The sequence below is a fragment of the Arvicola amphibius genome, chromosome 14 (genome assembly GCF_903992535.2).
Source record: "Arvicola amphibius chromosome 14, mArvAmp1.2, whole genome shotgun sequence".
Lineage (NCBI taxonomy): Eukaryota > Metazoa > Chordata > Mammalia > Rodentia > Cricetidae > Arvicola > Arvicola amphibius.
The window spans coordinates 17,812,116-17,825,872 of record NC_052060.1 but is presented as its reverse complement, the minus strand read 5'-3'; the positions used below and the strand labels follow the sequence as shown (position 1 = coordinate 17,825,872).

The window sequence follows — 13,757 nt, the reverse complement described above, 5'->3', positions numbered from 1 at the left end:
TTGTTGGAAAAACTAACATCATAAAAAGTATAGAGTGAAAACGCTTGTCCTTACTTCTCAGCTGCCTAGCAGTCCCCACATTGTCTTCCCCAAATAGATGGTCGTTTGCTTTGTTTCCAATGTATGCGTCCAGAAGTGTGTTGCACAATTGCTGGTAAAAATAAAAGGGAAGTATTATTTGTCTTATTCTTTCCACAAAATATAGCCTATACACATCATGCAACTTATTTTTCTCTTACATTTGATACTTTCCCATGTGCCAGTTCAGAAATGCTGCTAACTGTTCCATTATGTGGAACTTATTTAACCACTGATTCATTAAGGGGTTTAAAAAATTTCTGTCATTACTAATTCTGTAATGAATAACCCTGTTTTTTTTTAAAAAAAAAAAAAGAAAGAAAGAAAGTAAGAAAAACAAAACAAAAAACAGTGTTTCTGTAGAAAAAAATCTTTCCATTAGAGTGTTTGGCTTCCATGACCCAAGGATGTCAGTCTCAAGCGTATGTGAAGTGCTAGGCTGCAGAAGGAAAAGGACCCACACAGGCATTGCTCCTCAATCTTTTTGCTCATGTTCTCCCCCCCCCCCACCCCCGACTTTCAGGCTCTGACTTCTGCATTCCCCTCACCACTCTTTGCACTGTTTGTCTCTTCTTGGCTATAAGGTCATTTTCAGTAATCTCAAAACTAATGCTCAGCTGCTTTCAATTATCTCTCCAGAGTGTGAGGGTCGTCACCCTGGTGAGAATGAGAACCTATGTAAGAATTGGTTCATCTTCTTTCTCACACCTGTAGCATAGGAGGCATTAAATGAATATATCTAAGGGTCAGTACACGTATTTTTTGTCAAGGTCTTAGTGATTTATTTTCTCTCTGTTAAAGTTAACCACATCAGTTGCTACTGCAGAGCATACTTCAAGATTTCATACTACATATACAATGTAATTCTCTGCTTGATACTCAAATTTTAATACATACATATACTTTTTTATTTTGGTGAGAAAGGCTAAGTTATAGAAAATTTGCTTTGGAGAAGGGGGTTTTTATTGCTCTGAAATTTGTAAAATTGAATTTAAAAGGCTCGGGTTTTATGTGATTTTGTTCATAACAAATTTTTGATACCTCCTTTCCCCCCTTTGCTCCATATTTGAAATTTTTCTTCCATTGTGCATGATAGAGGAATGCTGCTTTGCTTGCAAGAAATTAACTTGGAATTGTGTTTTGAGTAATTCTGCTTTTTTGGCTTTTTGTACCTAATCAGAATTGATGTGACAGAAGTGCAAATCTTCATAATAATCATGCATTTGCTGGCAGTGATTGGAGGACCACCTTTTTGGCAATCTATGGTAATTTTGTTCATATCATGTATCCTATGTAATGCATGTTATCTTCTGCTTGTGTTTCTAATATAGGATAATCAAGTTAAAGGGTAATGTTGAAAGTATTTTTACTTGTTTCTGAGTGAAAGTTACAGCAACAAAAGCAAGTTTCTTGTTAGAGCATGAAAATTGTATTCTTTGGAGTTCTGTGTACATTAGCATGCTTTGAAGGCCACTGACAATCTGAGTCCTTATTGTTAACCCATTTTACATTCAAGGGAACAACAGGTAACGTGACAAGTAAGTTAACTGTGACACAATTAAATTACTTTCCCTGTTTCTGCAGTGTGTGACTTAACTAGGTCTTCTGACATATGCTTGATGCTGAATAACAAATTTAGGATTTGAGATTGTAAATTAACTCCGGCACAGAAAAAGAAGCAATATAAATACTGCTGAATTTTGTCAGTCTATGGGATTATTTTCAACACTGTGACTTTTTCTTCCTGCCCTGAAATATACTATAAACCCCAATCCTCACCCCCCCCCATGATCCTCTTGAGAGAATATATTCTAACTTCTATCTGTTAGGTAACTATCCAGTTTACTTTGCTCTGGCACACATTGCACAAACAGGTTAATAAGTGCAAGCACTGCCTGCCCAATAAGAAGCTTTAGGTGAAAGGTGGAGCTCCTTGTGTGATTGTTTCATGTTTTGTTTGGGGCTTTGTTTTGCTTTGCTTTGTTTTATTTTGGGAGGTGGGATCAAGCTGCCTTTAAAGAAATTATCCTTGTGCCTTAGTCCCCCATTGGCATAAAAGGGAGCCCTGTTACTTTACAGTTTGTTTCAGTATTCAAAATTGGGCAGGGAAGTTAGTACTCCCTAGTTATCAGTTAGCTGTTAGCTGCTGGTACTACTGTCCCATCAGTAGTTATTTGATGTGATTGTATTTTTTTTTTTTAAAAAAAAGCAAGCCAAAGGACTATAATTCTTATAAGTCAGACTAATTTCAAAATACAAGAAATTGACTGACTCAGACTTTCCCTTACTTCATTCCCTTCCTAATGGTAAATTAGGTACTTCCCTGGCAAAACTAATTCCTTGTACTCATGGGATGGACTTTCAAAGAAACAAGAGATAAAGGAATGAAAATAATTTGCAGTCAGCCAGGACAATTCTGAATCAAGTCTTTCAGTGCACAGTGCCATTCATGTGCTGTTGATGTCACTGTAGACACCTTTTGATTTTTGTCACTGAAGTATAGATAAAATTTTATTACCTTTGCCCTTTAATAGATGAACTAGTTTTGTTCAGGCTTTTTAAAAAAAGTTTAGCCTTGACAGGAAGGAAAATAGATTTGTTTTCCTAAAACTATATCATAAAACCTAAATACTGTTAAACTTCACTTTGACTATAGATTATTAATTTTATAGACTTTGTGGTTTACATAAAAACTCCTCCAAAAATACTGTCTTAAATATCTTAAACATATATAAAATGCCTAAGGTTTTTTAAAAAGTATTTTAATATCTGTAAAATGAGAATTCTGACTTAATGCTTTGAAAATAATTTAAACATCTGATTTATAGAACTAATCCTTAAATATGGCATTATATCACACATACTTTAAATATTTGTATTTGTGCTATATCCATGTTTTATTTCTTAGGGGTACCTGGTAGTAAGTTGATTCGGATATATTTTTACTTTCTCAATAGAACCTTTTTAAAAGGTTAACTAATCCTAGCACTTGGGAGGTAGAGGCAGTTAGAACAGAAGTTGAAAGTCTCCTCAGCTAGACAGTGAACCCTTTTAGCCTAGGCTGCTTAGCACAGCCTTACAATAGCAACAAAAGGTCAAATGTTGACCCTGTCTTTACTTGTAACTAAGATAATATAGTCATGTTTTTATCGTGGATGAAGGTGGCTTTTTCCTTATTCTTTTCTTATTACTACCTGTTTTATTTAAGGCAAGTTCTTACTGTTTCTATAGCCCAGGCTATAGTTCTTACTATTTCTATAGCCCTCGTCTCCATCTGCCAAAGTCTGGAATTAGATCAGCTCTACTCCCATGCATGACTTTATCAAAACATTTCCTAAACTATTTGTGAAACTGACTTAGTATATTTTGAAATTCGACTCCTAGGCCGAGCAGTCCAAATTCAGAATTAATATGATTACTATGATCAGAATGTCTTGAGAAAACAGATGTCCTGCCTTTGACCTATTGTGTTCTGTATTTTGTGATGTTTGCATCACTAAACTAAAAGGAAGGACCTGCCTTCTTGTAACAGTCGGAGACTTAGTAAAATTATTTGTGCTGTTTGATCTCAGACTGCTATGCAGGTTACTATCCCTTATCTTAAAAGATTGGGATCAGAGTGTTTCAAATTGCAGGTCATTTTGGGTTTTGGAATATTTATCAGAATATACTTGTTCCTAATCTAAAATCAGAAATGCTCCAAAATCTGAATTTGGGTCAGAAATGTCCACCTCAATTTTTGTTTACTACTAATGTGTATGTGTGTGTGTATGTGTGTGCGTATATGTGTGTATGTATATATATGTACATATATATATATATGGTTGCATTGTATTTGATTCAGAAACTAACAGCATTTAGCGATCCCATCATTTATATCAAAATGGAGGGAAGTATTTTTTATTTAGGGCTCACATAGGGAATTTGCATCCTTTTTAAAACCTCTGGCTATAAAATTGCTGGTATTTTCCAAATTCTTGTTAAATTATAAAATTTTTACCATGACTTTAGCAATCACATTTATAGTAAAAGAAAACAAACATAAATATTATAAATGTCTTGATAAGTTTGATTCTCTTTGGCAGAGGTGAGTGACTGACAGCTACTGCATTTGGATTACTCATTCTTTGCCACCTTTTTTACCCAAAGAGATGAGTTTTACTAAAGATTATAATTGATATTATTGCTATTTCCTAGGTTTTTGTTTTGATGTGAAAGTGTTGGGTTTCTTTTGTTGTTCTTGTTGTTTGGTGGTTGTTGGGGGGGGGTTGTTTGCTTTTTCTGTTTTGTTTGGTTTTTTTACTCTTTACTCTTTTGAGGGACTGCCACCCAGCTCCCAAATAATCACACATAGAAACTTATTCTTTATAATGAGTGTCCGCCTTAGTTTGGCTTGTGTCTAGCCAGCTTTTCTTTTTTTTTTTTTTTTTTTTTTTCTCATGGTTTATTTTTTTTTATTTAAAAATTTCCATCTCCTTCCCTCCTCCTCCCCCCTCCCTCCCAATTTTCCCATCTACTTTTTGCCTCTGGACTTTGGGCTTTTACCTTTCTCTCTTTCTGTATATCTGTATATCTTTTATTCTGTGTCTGACTGTGTGATTGGGTGACTAGTCCCTTTTTTTCTCACTCCTCAATCCTTCTCTCCCAAGATTTTTCCTATTTATTCTCTGCCTGGCAGTTTTGCCTAGCCTATCTTTTGCCTTGTTGTTGGCCATTCAGCTCTTTATTAGACCAATCAGATGTTTTAGACAGTTAAAGTAACACCGCTTTACAGAGTTAAACAAATGCAACATAAAAGAATGCAACACATATTTGCATCATTAAACAAATGTTCCGCAGCATAAACAAATGTAATGCATCTTTCACTAATAGTCTACAACAGGAAAGGAATACTTCTAGTTGCAAAAGTTAATACATTTCAAGAAACAAAAAATACATTTTTGTGTATGTTTCTTCCTAAAATGTATTGCCTTTGGGACTCTTAGAAGCAGTGGGTGTATGAATGTGAATAATTTAATCACTGTTCACTTGTGGTTATTTACATTTGATTCTCTTTTTTTGTTTTGGTTTTTGGTTTTGTTTTGTTTTTTTCCCCCAGACAATGTTTCTCTGTGTAACAGAGCCTAGGTTCACTTTGCTTACTAGGCCTCTACCTCACAGAAATCCTCCAGCCTCTGCTTCCCAAATGCTGGGATGAAAGGCATGTGCCACCGTGCTTGACCTACATTTGATTCTTTCAAGTGCTGTCTTTGATTAAATAGTTCTTAAATCTTTTAGAATTCAACAGCAGCTAGGTAAATAGTACTACAGCGAAATTGTTTGGGATTATTTGGAGGACTGAATATATCATCTATTATCATCTGTTTGTCTTTCTTGAACTAAAAGCTTTTTTTCCAGCGCTGGGGATTAAGTTCTTTAGGTTTGCTAGACAAGCACTTACCACTGAGCTGCATCCCCAACCATTGAACTGGAACACTTAAAAAAATGTCCTTATACTTAAATAGGTTGGATACAGTGATTTTCCTTAAAGTCTTATTGGACACTATAATTATGTTAACATTTTTAGTATTTTCATGGAATTTACTTAAAATAATTTGCATGAGTCTGGAGAAATAGCTTAATTAAAATCATGTGCTGGTCTTGTAGAGAACCCAAATTCAGTTCCCAGCACCCACAGTAGGTGGCTGATAACGCCACCTATAATTCCAACTTTAGTGGATCTGACATCCTCTTCTGCCCCTCACAGGCACTGAATTCACATGTACAAATACACATGTACATGTTGTTAAAGTAAATAAATAGAAGTCTTTGATTTACAGACAAGTATTTCTATGCTCTTTGTAATAAAATATCTAATCTTAAAATTTTATTTTTATTTCCACAAAACCTACTAAATTACTATGTATCTTCAAAATCTAACCAAAACCTATGGATTGTGTCTGATAGAGGTGCTGAGAATTTAAAACTTTTCTCATTCTACCCTTTTAAAAATCAGTTGTAATGCATTGATATTACTTGGGTGCATACACTTCCTGTCACAAAGCCAGGTCTTTTCCCCTGACCATAGAAAAGGCATCAGAACGTAATGGAATTCTTAATCTACCCAAGTTTGGAAGATTACTGAAATTGTAGGGCAAGCCTGAGACAGTTGTTTTCAGACAGCACCTTAGCTTCTCTGTAGAGTAAACACGGTCTGAGTAGCAATAATGATGAGTGAGATTATAGTACGAAAAGGATTAGAAAAAAACAAAATGTGCACACCTTCCTTGATTCTGAGTGTGGGGTAAAAGTGGTAAAAATGCAGTGTTTTTTGATAAGTAGTTCATTGGTGCCAATTTGCAGGGGATCACCTGTGAGAATTCCTTGTACTTGGCCTCACATTATCTTGTGCACACTGCCTTTTACATTATAAAGTGGAAGGAAAATAGTTCTGCATTGTCTCAACAAACAGGAATTCGGTACACACAGGAAAAGGGACAAAATCTGAATCTTCATTCAGAAATACATACTGATCACCTATGGTAGTCAGGGCCCCAAAGAGAATATAGAATTAATTCAGGAGTGAGAGAGATGACTCGAACAGTAGGGACACTTGCCACTAAAGCTTGATGACCTAGTTCAGATATTGGGACACATATGATAGAAGGAGAACAATTTCGACAAGTTATCCTTTAATTTCCACCCGACCACTGCCTAACCTCAATAAATATTCATAATTTTAAAATTCAACTCAAATTAAACCTACATTTGAACTTACATTTTGATGCTATAGCTAACATGACAGAATTGATGAACACCCTGGGATGTTTAGGATACTTCAGAGTTGCTGGCTTACTTTGTGATCCAGGCCTTGTATTAATTTAGTATTTGTGTTTATTCTTTTTTCCAAAAGGCAAAAGTTTCATGATATTAAAGCAGTTTTCCCAAATTGTAAATACAAGTAGTGATGCTTGATCAGGTTGTAGCACGAGTGACTATGGTATACAGTTGTCTCATCGGAGTACTGATACCCTGCTTATAACATGCGTGCTCCCTGTAATGGTGCAGTACACTAATTAGGCAAGTGTCATATTTCTGCCTTTGCCATAAACACCATTTGTCTCTGTAGAGGGGGTTGTGCGGGGAATGACAGGAGACTGGAAATTGGAAAGGAACAGAGTGCCAGCCAGGTACATCAGATTTTGGTAGTAAATCTGAAAAACTACAACAGTTCAAAGCCTCATTGTTATTTATTATCTCCTCTCTTAAAAATCTTAAACTTAGGCTGTAGGGTAGAACATTAGACAAGCAAGAAGACAGTTTGGGGTCTGTACAAATTTCTGAACATTAAGTGGAAATATTTCATTTAGAAGATTAAATCCTGCTGAGTGTGACTGAGATTCAAATAGTTGCTTCCACTTTCTCTGGAGAGCTGCAGTTGTGTAAACAAAGTGAGTTCTTGAGAGTTTTGAAGAGATGGAACATCCAGAAATTTTGGATTTGTTTTGCCAATTTTACTCGAGTTTATATTACAAAGAGAAATGTCTTATATCCATTTGATTTTAAAATATAAGCACATAAGTCTTGAATAGTATAAATTGCCCTGTTTTAAATGTTTTTATTGTAAGAATTTACCTATAAAAAGCCGTGGGCTTTTTTACCCTTGTTCCTATAATTACTTCAATATAGCCTTATTAATCTTATCCTTGGGAAAATTTTGAAACCAGAAAAGAAAAAAAGAATGGATATAAAAAAGAAGAAACTCTTTGGGGACCTCAAACATTTAGTATGTCTTCCATTTTAAACGATGGATATTATGCTTGCAAGATTAAATGTATATTATCAATCCACTTATCATCAAATGTATATTATCAACCCCTCATCTTACTTTAGTAAATCATATTTTTAGGGTACAGTCATATAGCAGTGCATTATTTACTGAAAAGTAAGCTTTGTGTATTACACTGGGGTATGGTTGTAGAGCTGCACCAGTTTACATGTCTTTGACTTTTTTTTTTTTTAAGTATAAATGCCACTTTAATTGCCCTCAGCTTTCACTAGCTGGCTATGTTCCAATAGTTCCCAGTTTGGAATTCTTATACATAGGACTTTTCTGTGTAGTATGCTGATTTCAGAATTAATTTGCAAATATCTATTACTTTTGCTCCGTATTGTTTAGCAAGTAGGAAGCACTACATATTTAGAGGTAGATTTTTAGAAAGTACACAAAGAAATAGAAAGGTACCCCTTTTTATTTAAAAAACAAAAACCTTAAATGCATTCACAGAACTTTAATGAGCTATGATGCAAACTAAAAACATTGTATTTTTTTAATATGATTCCTGTTGAACTCTTTAAGATTTATTTTATGTATGGGTGCTCTGTCTGCGTGTGTGCCTGTGCGCCAGAAGAGGACGTCAGATGGCTGTGAGCCACCATACTGGTGCTAGGAATTGAACTCAGGACCTCTGTAAAAGCAGCCAGTGCTCTTCACCTCTGAGCCGTCTTTCCATCTCATATACTGTATTTTCATGTCAGAAGTGGGTTTCATCTTTTGAGACTTGTTATATTGCTTATAATTCAAGGAGAAGGAAATTTCCATTTCATTAGTATTAGCTATAAGGAATGGAGAGTTTTTAAGGGTATGAATAACTGTAATATTTTCTTATTTGAATGTGTATATATTTTTAATTTCCCTTTCTCTCTACCCATTAAAGATTCCAGTGCTGAATATTCAAATGAAAATTTTTCCTGCACTTTGTACTGTGGCAGGGACCATATTTTCCTGTACAAATTACTTCCGTGTAATCTTCACAGGTGGTGTTGGCAAAAATGGATCAACCATAGCAGTGAGTAAATTTTGAGATTTTCAGAGATTTGCAAACTAAGACTTGTTCTATTACTTTGGTTTTCATTTAAATGACATATAATCATTTGTCAACTTGGAAATTCTTTTAAGCCTTTGAAATAAATATTTATACATACTTTTGTATCCTGATAATCGTTCGTGTATATGGGCACAGCACCCAGGGTTTTGGAAAGTATGACATGCTGTATAAAAAGAAATGACACCGCCCAGCACAGTGCTTTGAGCTTTACCACACCTCATGCAGCTGCTTCTCACCAGTCTGGAGTCCAGCTTACTGCGGTTGTTAGCGGGCAGCCACTGGGAGGTTCTGGGAAGGTTGGGTTAAAGTGTTTGTGGCAGGTCCATGAAGCATCTGACAGCATTAAATATTCTTAACTCTGCTCTGTACAGGGAACAAGTGTCCTTTCTCCTTTTCTCCATATTGGATCAGTGATCACCTTAGCTGTTGTGATCTACAAGAAGTCAGCAGTTGAGCTGTTTGAAAAGCACCCATGTCTTTATATACTGACATTTGGTTTTGTGTCAGCTAAAATCACTAATAAGCTTGTGGTAAGCACCTCAGTTTTTACTGTTTTAATGTTCATCTTATTTTGGTTTTGTGGGCCTGTATTTCATTTTGTGGCTTCCTGAGTAATCTTAAGAGTTTGCAGTATAAATCACTCTACATCAACAGAATAGCTGTGTTCATTCCTGACTACATTTTGAGGTTGCCTGACGTTCTTTAAAGTTCTATATCCTTTCACTCTCTTGTCCACTTTTTAATTTGGTCAGCCAGTTTGTGTGCATTCTTCAGTGTCATCCTGGACACACATTGAGACCCTTTTGCCTTTTGTACAAGTGTTTTCCTCCAGCATAGTTGGCATGGCTATTTCCTTTCTCATATTTTAAGAACAATTTTAACGTTGTTGAAACTTTCTTTTTGTAGTTTTACAAGCTCAACATTCTTGAATATCATTCTTGAAACTTCGTCTTTGAGCACTATACTGATTTACTGTGTTGCTGACAATTCCGAAAAGAAAGTGCCTATTTCATTGATTTTGTTTTCCCAGGTTGCACACATGACGAAAAGTGAAATGCATCTGCATGACACAGCATTCATAGGTCCAGCACTTTTGTTTCTGGACCAGTATTTTAACAGCTTCATTGATGAATATATTGTACTTTGGATTGCCCTGGTAGGTATTATATTGTCTTATTTTGTGGCTTGGAAGCTACTTGTTTTCTTGTTTGAGTGAGCCAGTCCTTTGTAATGTGTTAAGACTTCTTTATGACTTCAATGTTAGCTTGCATGTTTGTTAGTCTTACTATTCCTACCTATGTTAAGACTCAAAAATTCCAAATTTCTGATTGTTTGTGTACCAGAAGTTTAGACTATATTCAGGCATAGCGACTTGTTTATAAATTGTTTGTGCCTGTTTTCATTCTATACTGGCAGAGTTGAGCAATTATGAGAGAATACAACTCAGAAAATGTGAAATAATTTTGTTGAGTATATAGCTTAGTGGTCAAGTTCTTGCCTAGCATGCACGAAGCCTTGCATTTGACCCCCAGCACCATATTTAAAAAGTCAGGCATGGTGGCATTGCCTGTGAGCCCAGCACTTGGGAACTGGAAGCCAGAGGATTGGAGGTTGAAGATCTTCCTTAGCTACATATTTAGTTTGAGGCTAGCCTAGGCTGTGGAAGCTTCTGTCTCAAAAAATAAAATAAATAATAAAAGGTTTAACATATTTACTATCTCTCTAAGGAATGATTTGTTAATCCTTAGTTATAAAGAATACTACAAGAGCTAGTTCCAGGACAGGCTCTAAAAAAGCTTCAGAGAAACCCTGTCTCGAAAAACCAAAAAAAAAAAACAAAAAAAAAAAGAATACCAAGAGGCAACTATTACTCAACTGTATGAATTTGAAGGTGAATTTGGAGAGAAGAGAGTCAGAAGCCACCCTTTTATCCTCTCTGGAAGTTAGGGAGATCTCTGCACGTGCTGAGAGTCTAATCAAACATCTCTTCTCTTTTTAGGTCTTCTCCTTCTTTGATTTGATTCGTTACTGTGTCAGTGTTTGCAATCAGATTGCATCTCACCTGCATATACATGTCTTCAGAATTAAAGCCTCTGCAGCTCACACTAATCATCACTAACGATGTGACTGGGGTTCTGTTAAGCTCGTGTTTTCTGCAGGAAAGAATCCGAACATGTTAAGGAGAATGGGGGTGGATAAGAACAAATGTAATTTATAATAATCAATGTTATATAACTTTCATTCTTTGTCACTGGTAACACTCCCTAACTGTCCTGTTAAGAATGGGAATGTCAGGTCCTGTCCTGTAAAGTCAACATGTTGTCACACAGAGTTTGGCTCCAGAAAGCATGCAGGGAAAATGCCATGTGTTGTGATTATCCTGACTTCAGACTATCAGTCGGAGGAGCGTATTCCCAATGGTGGTGATTCTAATGTACAATTTTTACAGGCCAAACGATGGTTGCTCTATAATTTTAACAAATCGTCATCTTTTAGTGACATCTTGTTTATTGTCTTCTCAGACTTTGTTTTGTAAGGAACTCAGCTTGTGACATTTACAGCCTACTAGCTTGTGAGGTGAGATCTGTCATAAAGACCTTAAATTTGGATGGAAAGGGTTCCTGTCTGTATATTGTTGAGGAAGTGATTTTATTATTGATCAAGAAATGGTGTTTCTCACGGGCTTGGGAAATCTTGGCTAGCATGCAGATAATGTGGTAACTTTGTCAATCCATTTTATTTTTTTAAATAAATATATGATCTCAGAGCCAGCCTGCTTTCTCATTTTTATTCAGGAGAAAGGTAAACTAAATATTAAATGTCATTTTTTAAATTGAGACAAATTTTATTTCTGTTCTTAACAATTAAGGAAATATGGTCAGCTGTGTTGTCATGATGTGCTTTTGACCACTCTATTGTAGAAACTGTTAAATCTTTTATAAAGGAAACATGTTTTGTTCATTTTCTCTCCTGTAGGTTCTTTCTATTGCAGTCATTACTCCAACGTTTCAGTCATTGCCCAGAATGGGGTGGTGGTGGTTGACTTTGCCTTTTCCTTTTTGGTATTTTATACTACTGTTTTATTATTCTATGTGAATCACATTTGTTTTTGTTGTATCCAGATATTTTTTCTTTACTATAAAGAAGCACAAAGGGTAGTGAATCCCAGCATTCAGAGGTGGAAGCGGGAGGATAAGAAGTTCAAGTTGTCCTTTACTGTGGAGTTTTAGGCCAGTCTGAGCTATACAAGATGTTGAAAATCAGGGTGGAGAGAAGACTGGGATGTAAAGATAATCTAAGAAAGCAGGGGGGGGGCAGGGACAGGCAATCCTCCATTAGTACAGTTGCATCTATTGTTTTATTTGATTATTTCAGCAGACATTCAAAAAATTGTTTATACCTAGTGAAAATTGAGCCCTGGAAAGACTACTAAAGGAAATACCAGTTGTCACACATTATTGCTGTACTCCAGATGAGTACATCTGAGCTGTCTTCTGAATTCTAACTAGTGTTTTTTTATACCATACCAAAGCTATAAACAGAGGTACTTAAGGATAATTGAAATAAATACATGTATTTTTTTTTCCTCACCATGGAGAGAATCTGAAAAGCAGTCATGTGTATGCTGCCTTTGGCCCTAGATATCATCAGCAACATCAGCCAATGATTGGTTTGTACAAAGCCTCACCCAACCCTGGTTGTTGTGTTCACTTACCTATTAGAGTATGCAAATCATTCAACAATGTGGATGCTTTTAGAAAACATATTCCCAGGACTTTTTGGGGAGTGGGTTCTGGACAAAGTCCCTCAGTAGCTCAAGCTGGTCTTGAACTCTCAGTTCTCCTTGCTTAGCTTCCTGAATGCTGGGATTATAGGCTGTGCCACTTTACCTCACTCCAGGTCCAATCACTATAGAGAATTTGGTAGACTTATACTGGAGCCTTAGTATTTTCACAGCTTTAACAGCATTCTGGTTCTTGGGTTTTGAAACTTTTCAAGATCTAACTAGGTTTAGCAACCACGTCTATATATCTAAAAAGATATAATGATTCCAATAGAAACTGCAAAACTACAGTTAGGTATGGCATGTGGACATCTACCACGGGCAGTAGGAGTTTGTGTTCGTCAAATCAGAGTGTATCCCTTAAAGTTCCTTTTTGTCGCTCTGCCTCTTGTTACACCCCCACGTCATTTGCATTCTTTGTATGGAATTCAGAAATTTCTAAAGGCTACAATAAGAAATACAGAGTGAAACATTTCAAAGAATTCTAGAAGACAAGATGTTTCTCTTGTAGGTTTGAACAGAAACTTGAGTGGAGGTATAGAAAAAGAAGGGCCCAGATAACTTGTAAATACTTTGGATTGCAAAGGGGAAATGCCAATGCAGAGATCTTTTCACCTTTAGCTGGAGAATGGAACTAGAAACTTAATAAGTGGTTGGGGTGAGATGCCTAAGATTGAAGGTAAAGGACTAACCCTAACTGGGTTATGGGCAGGCTAGCCTTGTTAACAAAGTCAGGAAATAGCTTTGAAGGGCTTCTGTCGACTGAGATTTCTCCATTAAGTAGTCTGAGGCCAAAGCTGCCTTCTTCCTGCTACCAGTTTCTGCCCAAGATACTGGAAAGCACACCTGACTAGTACCAAAGACTACTATGCTGTGGCCATTCTGATCAAGATTTCTTACACTTCTTACTAGAAGTAGACCTGCTGACCCGATTTTTGTGATTTCAAACAGTCTAGTGTGACCAGGTCCTCCTCCGCGTCTAGTTCAGTTTGTTTTCCCATGCGGTGCCTCCTAGATGGACAAACAAC

At 36.1% G+C, this 13,757-nt stretch overlaps 1 protein-coding gene across 2 annotated transcripts in view; it reads left to right on the top strand.

Annotated features, from left to right (window-relative positions):
- Cept1 (choline/ethanolamine phosphotransferase 1) overlaps nucleotides 1-11,712 on the top strand; it is a 39,851-nt gene extending 28,139 nt beyond the window's left edge. The window contains exons 5-9 of one of the 2 annotated variants that reach the window (XM_038311041.2): nucleotides 1,259-1,343; nucleotides 8,775-8,906; nucleotides 9,317-9,475; nucleotides 9,976-10,101; nucleotides 10,945-11,712. In XM_038311041.2, the coding sequence (XP_038166969.1) occupies nucleotides 1,259-1,343; nucleotides 8,775-8,906; nucleotides 9,317-9,475; nucleotides 9,976-10,101; nucleotides 10,945-11,064 (622 nt within the window). In that variant the 3' untranslated portion in view covers nucleotides 11,065-11,712. The remainder of the gene's footprint in view (nucleotides 1-1,258; nucleotides 1,344-8,774; nucleotides 8,907-9,316; nucleotides 9,476-9,975; nucleotides 10,102-10,944) is intronic. The other variant, XM_038311040.2, reaches the window with a different exon arrangement.
- Nucleotides 11,713-13,757: the final 2,045 nt, after the last annotated feature.